This window comes from Natrix helvetica, assembly GCF_964273705.1.
Source record: "Natrix helvetica genome assembly, chromosome: 4".
Classification (NCBI taxonomy): Eukaryota; Metazoa; Chordata; class Lepidosauria; order Squamata; family Natricidae; genus Natrix; species Natrix helvetica.
Genome location: NC_138550.1, coordinates 135,263,487 through 135,277,107, shown reverse-complemented (window position 1 = coordinate 135,277,107; position 13,621 = coordinate 135,263,487). Strand labels below are relative to the sequence as shown.

The 13,621-nt window shown below is 37.8% G+C and overlaps 1 protein-coding gene across 1 annotated transcript; it reads right to left on the bottom strand.

Annotated features, from left to right (window-relative positions):
* Positions 1 to 1,585: 1,585 nt before the first annotated feature.
* LY96 (lymphocyte antigen 96) lies at positions 1,586 to 13,199 on the bottom strand. Its single transcript, XM_081952636.1, has 5 exons — positions 13,041 to 13,199; positions 9,945 to 10,034; positions 5,325 to 5,453; positions 2,636 to 2,697; positions 1,586 to 2,532 (listed from the first exon to the last, which is right to left on the bottom strand). Exons 1-5 carry the CDS (start codon positions 13,168 to 13,170, stop codon positions 2,449 to 2,451), a joined length of 495 nt encoding a protein of 164 aa, XP_081808762.1. The 5' UTR covers positions 13,171 to 13,199; the 3' UTR covers positions 1,586 to 2,448.
* Positions 13,200 to 13,621: the final 422 nt, after the last annotated feature.

The following is a 13,621-nucleotide window of genomic DNA, read 5'->3' as shown; positions in this document are numbered from 1 at the left end:
CTGTGTTGGCAAGCAAGATTGCTATTTCCATCATATCTCCAAGTTCCCCGTCTGGTGGTTTCCACATGAGGAAGAGCTATCAGGAGCATATGTGGATAATCTCCCATTCTCTCCTTGATGGAAAAGGTTCTGAACAGTCAGTCTATTCACAGGTTCTTTATTCTTTGTTGAAGCTATCCGCTCCACTTTTGTGGCGATATCTTCAGCCCATCATTCCATTCCCCAAGAAGCCCCAGAGGAGGGAAAAATATTTTGAGGGAGCTGCTTATGTCCCTCAAAACTAGTAAGTAATTTCAGCTTTGTTGCAATCTTGTGAGAACATTAAGAGAGCAACTAGTGTCAGATGTGTGGTATATAGTATCTAATCTAAGTGCACTGTAGTAGCTCACTATCGCAACAGAAAAGTGAATCTCAAAATGTTTTAAAATCCACACTGCAAATAGGATCTTAATTTTTTTAAAGCAGTAATGAAGCAATGTGCTTGACATAGTGTGGACTCAATTTCTGCTGTGATTTATCACATTTGCATAATGATGTTATTCTGCAGATAAATTACAGTATTTGCATTAATTTACAACCTTTGTTGTGACACCATCACACAAATGATATAAATCCTCACAATGCCCAATTCTCTGATTCAGTGGATTATCTCCAATAACAGACAGCTCATCCTCCTACCAATGAATTCATTCTGTGGATGTTCATTTTAGTTTTGAGAAGCTCAGTCTCTTCTTGCAAATATCAAGTTATTGCTGCTTTTAGATCATCTGAAACCCAGTGCCTGGCCCACCATCTGCCCCGCGTTTGAAAGTATTTCAGCAGATAATGTTATGTTAGCCTCAAATGACTTTAAGACTGACTTTATATTTGACTGCAGGCCATTGCACATTTCCTGAAATAATGTAAGGTTTGTCTCGGTGAAAGTTCTGCCCACTGAATCTTCTTCCCTCACTCCTCTCCAGTTTTGCTATTATCTTTTGCAAATATTCAGGAGCAATTGTTGGATAGTGGGTCTGGCCAAAATGTTAAAAGTCTTCATCGTGCAGCCACATCTGCCATGTTGACTTTTTTTTATCCTTGATCCACCTGAATAATAACAAAATTAAAAAGGAGTTGGAAGGAATCTTGCAGGTCATCTAGTCCAACCCCCTGCTCAAGCAGGAGACCCAATACTATTCTTGATGAGTGTTCAGTCTCTTGAAAGTCTCCAATGATGAAGCATCCACAACTTCTGAGGGCAAGCTGTTCCATTGGTTGGTTGTTCTCATTGTTAGAAAATTCCTCCTTATTTCTAGCTTGAATCTTTTCTTGATCAGTTTTCATCCATTGTTCCTTGTCTGCCCTTCAGAAAATAGGTTGTCCCCCTCCTCTCTTTGAAAGCCCCTCAAATATTGGAATACTGCTATCATGTCATCCCTAGTCTTTCTTTTCACTAGACTAGCCATGCTCAGTTCTTACAACTGTTCTTCATACATGTTAGCCTCTAGTCATCTTTGTTTCTCTTCTCTGCACTTTTTCTAGAAGCTTAACATATTTTTTATAGTGCGGTGAGAAAAGCTGGATGCAGTATTCCAGGTGTGGCCTTATTAAGGCCACTTACTTACCTGCAGACATTGCTGTAAACATTGCAGATTCAGAGAACATCTTGACATCTTCACAGATGTCTCAAGATGGTTGAAGCTCTTTTAGAAACAAATAGACACTGAAGGTATTTTCCCTTATATTTTTGAGTGGGGTTTGATGTCTTTTAAGTTGCTTCTGGTAAAATTTGGCCAGGATGAGTGAAAGGAACTTAAACAAATCTTGCAGTGCTACAAATTATTCCCTTCCTTCCCCACTATTTGGCCAACAGAATGAAAAACCAAACCAAAACATTTTATGGATAAGAATAAAAAAGTAGGAGTCCTAATACATAGTCATGAAGGGTAGTTGACATTTATAACTTTATTATCCTTACATTTCTAATTGCAACTTTATATCCATGAGTGTATCTTTTTGATGTGATGGCTACCAACATGTATGGTTTAATCCAGAGGCTAGGTTAAGACTGTGTTTTCTGTGCTTTATTTAGTACATTAAGGAAAAAAGACACCACTTGTTCTTCACAATGGCCCATAATGTCCTTTGGTTCACAGGCTTCCCTCAGTGTCCTGCTAGTGCAAACTTTGAGGTCTGGAAGGGTTCTGAAGCAGAGGAAGTGAAATCAACCTACTTCATTTTTTGAAGCAAAAGAACAATATGACTTTGTGAAGTAGTTTTAATAGACTGGTTGTTTTGGAGTTTTGTCAAGCAACACACTTTATTAAAGTTTCATGTTGCCTCATATATAATGAATATTTATCTTCATCTTACATTTGTTTTTGGCTAATTATATTGATGGTACAATTCCACAATTTCAAGGATCAAATGCCATGAGGATTTACCAAAGCCTGCTCTCCAAATTAATCCCTATTTAAGGATCAGTGTGTAATTCACACAAGTTACCAACTCTTTGAGACCTGTGAATAATTCAAGAAATATAGTAAATTCACCCTATAACAAAGAGAAAAAAAATTAATTACCAGCTGTAGAAAGACTTTTTTTAATATTTTCAAGCAACGATTGCCTGTGGTTTCAAATTATCTGAAGTGTATACCTTTAAAAACTGCAGATAGTTTGACCCTGATCCTCTGATTTTCACAGTTGCATTGATTGTTTCTGCACAAAAGAAACAGAGATCAAGAGTTTGCACAAATAAAAGTTACTCTGTTATTTTTCCACATTTTAACACATGCGGTAGGTGGCCTATCAAAAATAAATTTAGAGGCATAACTGGACAAATTATTGCAAATGACAAAGGATAAAAGAGAAAAATATTGGCTGCCAATGCTTTAGCCTTGCAACAGCATTCAAACGGAATGTTATATTACCTGCTGCACCCCAGTGGAAAATTGACGCCAGGTGCATCATGATATAATCACCCAAATACTGAAAAATTGTATAATCTGCATGATGATATAATGAAACACATAACATTATTGCAGTTTGTGTGTGATTTCTATAATACCACCTCCTAGGCAGGAGTGCACAACTTTTGGGTGGTCATTGACAGGGTCATAATCCCAAAAGTGAGAGGTTCCTAGAACACAACTCAATATGATTTTATTTAAATGAAAATGTTACAGTTTGTTGTCAACTTACAACCACAACTGAGCCCAATATTTCCACTGCTACGTAAGAGAGAGCTTTGCCCCATTCTTTCTTGCCAAAATTGCTAAGTGAATCACTGCAGTTGTTAAGTTAGTAACACAGTTGCTAAGTGAATTGACAACCAAATTGACTTTGCTTGTCAGAAACCAGACCCTGAGACATTACAACCATCATAGAAACAAGCCAGTTGCCAAGCATCTGAATTTTGATCAGGTGACCATGGGGATGCTGCAACTATTGTAGGTGTGAGAAACAACTATAGGTCAGTGCTGTTGTAACTTCAAATGGTCACTAAACAAATGTGTATGTCGAGGACTATTACTTTTCATAAACCTATTACAATAAAATTAGTGTGATTAACTTTCAGAAATTTAGTGACTTCTCTTTTCTATTACATGCCAAACTATAATCTGATTGTACCTTCCCAATTTCTACCACTTTAAAATTATATAATCGGGCAGCAACGTCTGTGAAAAACCTTTTTTAGGCTGGGATTCAAAATTTTTGCTACCAGTTCTGTGGGCATGGCATGGCTTGGTGGGCGTGGCGTGGCGTGGCAGGGGAAGGATACTGCAAAATCCCCATTCCCTCCCCACTCCTGGGGGAAGGATACTGTAAAATCTCCATTTCCACCCCACTCCAGGGAAAGGATACTGTAAAATCTCCATTCCCTCCCCACCCCACTAACCTGCTTTGCAGCTCCATTCTCCTGTGCAGAGCAACAGAAGAAGACCCAGCCGATCAGCTGGGACACTGATCAGCTGGGACTTGGTAGGCAACAAATAGATGGGGTGGAGCCAGCCAGAGGTGGCATATTTCGGTTCTCCGAACTACGCAAAATTTCCCTACCGGTTTGCCAGAACCGATCAGAACTGGCAGAATACCACCTCTGGCTGCACCTAAGGTTTAAGTGAAGCATGTGATTTAATAATCAGACTGCCATTGCATGTTCACATCCTCAGATTTCAGTGGCAGTAGGGACCAGGATTGCTGTCACTAAGTGTCGAGGTCTTAAAGCATGATACCATGTGTCTTAACCAGTGGTGGGTTCCAAACCGGTAGCGGTTTGGCGGCCTGGGTCGCTGGAACCAGCAGCGACCCAGGCCTGCCACGCCCCTGAACCAGTTCTCTGGTTTTTCATTTCTGCGCATGTGCAGAACAATTTTTATTGCAATGTGCATGCGCATGCGCACGCCGTGCCCACAAGCAAACCAGCAGTAGTGCCTGCTGGAACTCACCCCTGGGCTTAACCACATGGCAAATCTGTATGAGAGATATCCATGGACTATTAACCTTGCCACACCTCAGATCCAGGTATGTTTTTTGATGCTGTTAACTATCGGGGTCACTTCAATACATCTTTCTTAATTATAAGAATCGTAGGATCTTCCTTGTTTCTTAATTTCTTTGGGGGTCTGACCCACAACAACCATACCAGCAGTAACAACAATCATAGTAATAATAATTTACTATTACTAAAGGTATTAAGAATTGTTTAGTTAAAATAAAGAATTTTAATCAAAATATAGCAGTCTTGTGGAATGTTTATTATGATATATAGAGAGATAGTCTTCAGTTTCCAACAACAGTTGGGGCTGGAATTTCTGTTACTAAGTGATATGATTGTAAAACATAATGCCTCATGAGCATGTCACTTAGTGATGGCAGTTCTGGCATTTTCTAGTTGTCAATATTAAGCAAATCATCATGGTCATTGCTTTTTTTTTTGTATTTTTTTTGTGTTTATGTTTTTCCCTTATTCTGTTTTTTGAGGTCTGTATTTTTAGTGAGGGTTACTATTGCATTGTTTTTGCTGTATTTGGTCATTGTTTCTTCATTTTTCTGTTTTCCTTTTACCTTACTAACAATGGATCATAATTATTTTGTAAGAAATTCAGCACAATTTTATACTATATTTTTTTCTGTTTGATCCTGAGAACCACCAACTGATAGTATGCATTTTTGTGAACACAATCCACTTCATAACATTTAGAAAACATGAAGTTTATCAACCCTCGGTACATTATTTTCTGTTGCTTTCTTCATAAAAGGATATATTGGAAGTCTTGATAAATAGAATACAAGAATCAGAACAAATTTCATAGGTCTGTTAAAGACTGCATATTCATACTTACCTCCTTTCAGAGCTCCACAAAATGAATAGTCATCATCCACACCATGACAAACAGTAGTCTCCCATTTAAAGTCTTTGGAAGGCCCATTCAACAACAGTATGCGTGCATTGACAACTGTCAAATCAGCCTCTGCAGAAATATGTTATAAAAAGATCATTGATAATGTTTCTATGCAAGTATATAATATAGGCCTATAACATGTTCCTTATATGTGTATGAGAAAGAGAGTGAATATTTGATCATTTTAAAATTCTTTTTAAATCCATGGGATTTCACAAAACATTTTGTTTCCTAGAAGACAGTTAGAACAATTAATCAGTGGAACAGCTTGCCTCCAGAAGTTGTGAATGCCCCAACACTGGAAGTCTTTAAGAAGATGTTGGATAGCTATTTGTCTGAAACGGTATAGGGTTTCCTGCCTAGGCAGGGGGTTGGACTAGAAGACCTCCAAGGTCCCTTCGAACTCTACTATTGTATTATTATTGTATTGTATTATTGTATTATAAGAAGGCATCAGTTGAAAACATATTTATACAGACATTTATAAATGGTGACAACAAAGCCAGAGGAGTGATAAATACTTTATTATATTTTATCAATTATTATGTCATATTATACATTATCATTCATGTAATGAAATTTGGAACTAATCAGAGACCTTCCGCCAAACTGAGAAGTGAACTTGTTGCTTAGTAGTTTGTTACATACCAAAAGTGGAGAAAAAATAATAATATACATACTCAGCATGAGAAAGAACTAGAATTTTTTTCTCTGGTTTAAAGGTTCTCTCTTGCATTCTAACTCAAACAATTGCTTCCAGATATGTTACATTATCCCTACCATCATTTTCAACAGAATACCCTGTGTCTCTCTTGATTTACAAACTACTAAGCCATGATTTATGCATTACAAACTGCAACGAACAGGTTCACATGCTAGTCTAAGGGAAAAAATCGAATTGTTTGATAGATCAGCAGTACAAAATGCATATTCAAGTCATTGATTGGGAAATAAGCCCATTAAACTGAGCAGGACTTAAATGTGTACAATGAAAGGTTTGAACCAATATTTCCCACTTAGGATAAATTGCTGTCCAAAAACTTTAATGAATATGAAAGAACAAGCACAAGGTTGCTTTGATTGCTAATACCCCAGCAATCCTTAGGCATATGAGATGTTGCTGATATGAAAAACACAGAAAGGTGAGCAAACGAGCACCTCCTTGCACTTCCATGACCTTCATATGTCAATTAATACTTTGTGTAAGTGTATACCCTTAATATGCTGTATTTTCACTAGAACCAACTGTATGAAATAAAAGATTGGTAGTAATCATTTTTATCAATATTTTATCACTTTAACTGCTCATCGTCCTGTGAGTAATCCATGTTTGCTTTATTGTATTTATAGTAAGTTGCCTATGTAAGTATATAAACAGGGAGCAAGCCCCACATTCACTAGTGCTGATGTTACCTCTGTAAGGTACAATGAAATATCTGCAAGCAAATAATCAGATTCCGAGAGCACTAAGGATCCACAGTTCAACCCTGAGCTACAGATATTCTCTTCTACAAATATTCTATTGTTATTTAAGGTGACCATGAAATACGTTGAGCATTGTGTGTGAAGCTACTATAACTGCTAGGGTTACTGTGACTAAAAAGCTGTTTGATTATTTTCATCTAATTTCCATGCATTTTGGTGTGCTGAAAACAAATAAAATATTGAAAAAACTCCTAGACGTCATGATTTGCCACAACATGCAAACTTGTCTTCAAATTTATTTATTTTTTAATTTTTGGTATTTTTTTTATATTATGGGTTTTTAACCAAATTTAAAGTCCAAATTACTATGAATTAATTCACATAAGTGCATTTAAGATATAAAATGCCAAAAAAAACCTTAAAGGGTTTGTCTGAGTTATGTAAAAAAAAAATATAGCACTGTAAATCTGATGGTCAGCAATATAAACATAAGCTAAGCAAGTTTTAAGTCTGTGCTTCTAATGGTAGAAGGGGTTAATCTAAGCAAGTTTTAAGTCTGTGCTTCTAATGGTAGAACTTTGTGAAAAGTATACTTTGCATACTTTGGACCAAAAATTGGAAATCAAGATAAAGTTTGGGCGCCTCATAAAGTGTGCAAAGGGTGTGTTGAGGACCTCCAAAACTGGTTCAAGGGTAAGAAAAACTCTTTCCGTTATAGGATTCCTATGGTATGGCGAGAGCAAAAGAACCATAGTGATGACTGTTACTTTTGTTCATGCGATGTGAAAAGGTTTAATTCCAAATGGAAGCATTCCATTTCATACCCCAATCTTCACTCAGCAATTCGTCCCATCCCCCATGGCACAGATATACCAGTACCCAAGCCCCCTGCTACCTTGGAAGAGTTTGTCAATACCATGACAGATCCTCAAAAAGAAGGGTGGATTGCATTTAAAGAAGTCGTACAGAAATTTTTCGGCAATAACAAAGATCCTCACTACAAAAAGATCGTCGGAAGAATGCTGAAAGCATTTCAAGCTTTAGGTTGCCTGATGAGTTTGAAAGTACATATCCTCCAGTCCCACCTTAGCTACTTTCCTGAAAATTCGGGAGCTGTGAGTGAGGAACAAGGTGAACAATTCCACCAAGACATTAAAGAGATGGAAGGGAGATACCAGGGAAAATGGAGCATTACAATGATGGCAGACTACTGTTGGATGCTTCAGAGAGACATTCCAGATGCTACTCACAAGTGTAAATGCACCAAGAGGAGCCTCACAAGGAAGAAGAATCGAGTTTAGTGTGTGTAGGTGAGCTCATTTCAGTTCAAAAAAGGATTTTCATGAAAATATTGTAATAAAACTTTAATTTTATAAGTCTATTTCCATTTATTTTGAGATATTGCCTTATTTAACTTAGTTACCTAAATTGCCAGGAAACATGATGTCCTATGACAAAATGGAGGTCATTTTCAGATTCAGCGCACCAAAAAACATAAAGATTACATGGAATAACCAAAACAGCTCTCGAAAAATTTTTTTTTGCAGACCTGTGATTCAAAAACATATTCAGAAATGAATATGGACCACTATAATATAGAAACCTAGCAGTGAGTTCCATGAATGTTAACTTTGCAGTAGTTGACAGCACTTAAGATTTTTTTTTATAAAAAACGCTGTCAGTCTTAACTCTCTCTCATGCTTTCCAACAACAGCTATTCAATACTGAAAGTTAGTCCTCCTGAAGTAATTAGTGTACAGGTAGTTCTCAAAATATCACCTGTCAATTAATGATCAAATGTACAACAGGCCACCTGCCAAAAAAGCTGCATACGTCCTGTTTCAAATTTACAGAGGATACAATATCCCTGCAGTCATTTGCCCTTACAACCAACCACAGGGATGCTGTAACGTTCCCCACCCCGCCCTTCCCCCATCCTTCCCCCTTCCCCCATCCCGCCCTGACAGGACTCCATAATGCTTGGGCCTGGTAGCCATATTTACTGGAACCAGAAACCATTTTCAGTGCTCTGACAATTCCTTGAGGAAAAGGTGGCTGCATTCAGAGCTTTCTGTCCTGATCATGCAAAGGGGGCAGCTTTAGGATCAGCTTCCCAAAAGATTACCCTCACGTAACCCCCTCCCTCTTCCAAAAACTCACATTTCTTCAATAAAGAAAACAAAAACAGCTCAGAGGGTCAGACTTATTGATCTCCCCCCTCCCCCCCAAAAAAATTAGGTGCTGAAATTAAACTCTCTGCCTCTGCCCTCCAATTTTGATCCCCTTTAACCACTTCATTTGCTAAATTTAGCTCATCCTGAAGCTGCCACTTTTGCATGCAGGCAGCTGGCTTCCACAAAGCCTAACAAGGACCAGGAAAGGTTTGCAGTTTCCTGAATGCCAGCTAATCAGGGCAGAGGCCCATTCCCTTCAGAGGGTTGTTTGGAAGCCTCTCTGGCATTGAAATGAGGTGCTAGGCCCTAATCTATTTGGGGTCTTATCCCCTGCTGGGCTGATTTTGGCTTTGAAAATCTTTTTGCTGCTTGTCTGCCTCCTTTATGGACCAGCCTCCCTCACCCACGAGGTACCCCATGCACATTTGTTTAATGGTAGCATCAGGGAGAGCAGGGGCTGGGATTGTTAAGCAAGACTATCTAACTTAACAGTTGACACCACTTGCAACTGTAATGAGCAGGCTGCATTAGTGTTGTATGTTGAGAACCACCTGTATATATAATCCAATGAAACACTACAGTAGATGCCAAGATTAGCCAAGTCTGGTGCTTGATCCTGAATAAGCTAAAGCACTTTCCACCCAAAGAAAGTTACCATCAGATCCAACCAGAGGTGGTATTCAACTGGTTCTCTCCAGTTCGGACGAACCGGTAATGGTGGCTGAGGGAGGCTTTGCCACCACCACCCCGAGGTAATGCACGACCTTCTGTGCGTGCTCACATTTGCAAACTGGTAAGGAAGGTAAGTAAATCCCACCGCTGGATCCAACCCAGCAACAGGAAAAAAATAGCATGGTATACTTGCTATACAGTAATCCTTTCAAGTGGGTTGTTAAGCAAGGCCCATCTCTAATGGAGAACAGTTAAGTCTGGTGTGGTCTGACATAGATAGTAAACTCACTTGGAATCCAGAAAATAGTACCCTGCCATTGTGAACGACCTCGTAACAAACATGGCTCCGCTGAAAAGAGGAAGTTATCTCTCCCAGAACCTGTGAGGCAAACAAATTTAGTAAAGTAAAAATAAATCATTAAAAATGACATTAATCTTTGGCCATTCCTGTTGGACAACTAAAACACACAACTAACACACTTTTGAAAATAAGTGCCAACCAATACTTTAAGTCTGTGCAGGGATGGAAGAAACTAGCAAGACAATACTTAATCAGGATAATATAGAGCAATTTCATCTAGAAAAACAGATCATATAAAAATGAAATGCAGAGTTTAAGAGTTCTTCTACATCTGTAGCTAATTGCTGCAGCTGAGATTGCAACAGGTATTATGTAGACATAGTATTCGGCAGCTTTCAAATTTGCTTGTTTCTCATCTTTGGGGCCATATTATTTGTGGGATTATTCTATTTTTGCTCACCTACCAAGATATTCTACAAAGCATGAGACCCAATAAGTCATAAGAAGTCATCTTCTCATAAATGGGGGCATGCCAGAGCTTTCAATAAGCGAAGGAAGAAGGAAGAATTAAGCCAACTCAGGCCATATTCAATGGCTGAACTTTTCTGAATAGATCTCAATTTTCACGTGACACCCAAAATAGATTTAATATAGTATTATTTTCTGCTCCAAAGCAAATATTTAAACAAATTCTCTTTAAGCTTTGTAAGTTACAAAAAATGGTAAAATAAATGTAAAGGCACTCCTACTCCTTGTAGAAATATGGTGTTTCAGTCCCCACTGCTTGCTCAAATGTGATATAAATTCATTAGTTCATTTTATTTAAATTAGAAGAAATTGTTATGATCTTCCCACAAGATTTAAACTAATTTACAAAATGAAAAATAACTTTTGTGCCAATTCCAAATAACCCATTAGCAAATGAGTGGGACCAAGAGTGTCCATGAAAGAAGACACAAATGAAGGTGCAAATGTGATGACGTAATCACAGACAATGCTTATATATTTACATCAGATGTGATGACATATTTTAATTAAAAGGTGGACTTTTAAAAAATAATATAGGCATGTTGCTTTATACTAGAACCATGTTTTCTAAAGTTGGTCCGAGGATCCTTTGGAGGGACCTGAAAACCAAAACCAAAATTCTTGCCAGATATTGAAGATATTGTAGTTCGTGGAGCCAAGATGTTATTTGGGCCCTTTTTTGGGCACCCAATATTACTTGCGTGGACACATTCTACATCAGCTGAAGCTTCAGATACTTTTCAAGGGTAATGCTTTAATTTTGGAAGTCAATGAGCATTTGTATTGCTTTATTTATTGTTTGTTTTATTGTACATTGCCCAAAACCCCTCTTTGAGACACATGGGTGGTTCAGCAATTGAAAATATAAACACACACACACAACCTAGGAAGATGATGACAATGATTGTTCATGGATTCAAGGTTACCATGACACTGTCAACCCCTAGAATAGATCTAAATAGAATTGTACTTTCTGTGCTTCTCAGCTACTTGACAGGAATTTTTACAGAAGTTAGAAGAACACTGATAATGTAATGGAAATTAGAGCATCTTAGGGTAAAAGACTTGGGATACCTGTTTAAAATCTGAAAATCATTCTGTGAGGCTGCAGACATAAGGCAACAAGCCTATAGGTGTAGATCTGACATCAGTTTAGCCATGAACCAAATATTAAAAATACATTTGAAGTAGGGTGGAATTTTTTTCTTTCTAAGCACTGCATTTTTCTATTTCCTTCTTGATCGGTGAAAAGAAAGTAATTTCACTTTTGAAGTTTAAAAATCTGTTGCGATTAACTAACGATTAGTTTCATTTTTCTAACCAATAGCAATATTTTTTACTAAGAACCTGAAATCAAAAAGCATCAGATTACCGTTTTCATTTTACAGATATCATTTTGCCTAGACTAGACTAGACGTTAAATCAAAAGCAAAATGCATGTGAAATAGAAATTGGTAATGAAGAGCATAGTGGAAACCCAATGCAATAATATACAATAGTCTTAAAATGAGGAAGTTGCTTGGCTCAGACTAACTGAGGGATAAATTACCTAAAGAAACAAAAAGGAAAAAAATTAAAGCATAAATTTTAATGTAATTAAAAAATTAATTTTAAAAATTAAATTGCTTGTAAAGTTTTGCAAACCAAAGAGATTTTCCAGCTCAAAAGCATCACACGTGTACTATTTTCTAATTAAAATTGTGCATCCTAGATTGCAAGTTATCACATTAAGAGTAAAGACCATACTGGTACATGACACTAAAGCTAGTTTTGTCAGCGTTACTTTATTGCAAAAATAGGGAAATTGGAGAAACAGAATTCCACTTTACTAAAGACGACACAGCTTTTCAAGTGTCTGTAAGAATGTTTGTGTCTGTCTCTTTCTGTGTGAATGTGTTAATTGCCTTGCTGGACCAGTTCCTGGCAAGGTTTTGGGGAAGTGATTGGGCAATGGAGGAACCTGGCTCAAAATCACCCAGCTAGCTTTGTGCTTGAGGCAGGACTGGAACTAGAGGTGGGTTGCTCCCTGTTTGGTCTGGATCGGGAGAACCAGTAGTAGCGGTGGCGGGAGGCTCCGCCCACTCACCTGGATACTTCTGCACATGCACAGAAGCGGTGAGTGCGAGCGAACTGGTAGCAAAAAAATGGGAAACCCACCATTGACTAGAACCTCGGGGTCTCCTGCCTTCTAGCTTGATATCTTAAGCACTACACCAAATTGTCTCCCTTTTCAAGTTATACCAAACTGGCTCTCTATCTAAAGTTACACATAGCCTTTTTGTAAGCATATAACAAGAAAAGAGAGCAGAGATAGTACACAAAATGGCTCTGGGTTAGTGAAAAGCAAACACACGGAGAAATCTAGTTCACCAGAATGAGGACTCAATGGTAGCCTCCCCAAAATGATCTCCTTTCTTCTGATCTGTTTCCAGGTATTATCCAGGACACAATTTTCGGGCTATTTTAAACAGAACCATATGGCTGAAGAAGGGACAAACTAATCTGAAAGGATTTGCAAAGTCTGCTTAAACAAAGGCATGGTGGTTCTTTACTTACCACAATAGGAATATAAAATATCAATGTCATGGGATGTACAAAGCAGTTGTTTTTCCAGTGCTACAGTAAAGCCATAAACAGAAAGATTGATGATAACAAGCAGGAAAAACTGTAGATATCTCAACACCATCTTGACAACAACTTCATTTAAAAAGAGGAAGGAAGTGACACTGTGTCATCCTCAAACGAGATTTTTTTTTTAAAGGGGAATAGCTATGTCGTATCTTAAATGATGCCAAACAATGATCTGAAAATCTTTTTTCATTTTGCCTTTTGTTACAGAAGACATGCAATATATTTTGAATCTCATTTGTGCAAAATGAGAAAAGGGGGGGGGGGAATCACTTTATTCACCTAAGTTTGATGTGATTATGGCTGTCAAGAGGCAGACTCTCAAGAAATATTGGCTTCTCAATTCAACTTTATTTTAGGCTTCATAATCCTCACGTTAACTACCAACCTTTTCCTTCATTTACAAGCATGAATGGACCCTTTTGGGACATAAATGCTGGAATAATCCCAACTACACAAACCTGACCTAGAGTTTATTTAGTTATTCCCATGGTGGCCCTCTTTAATAT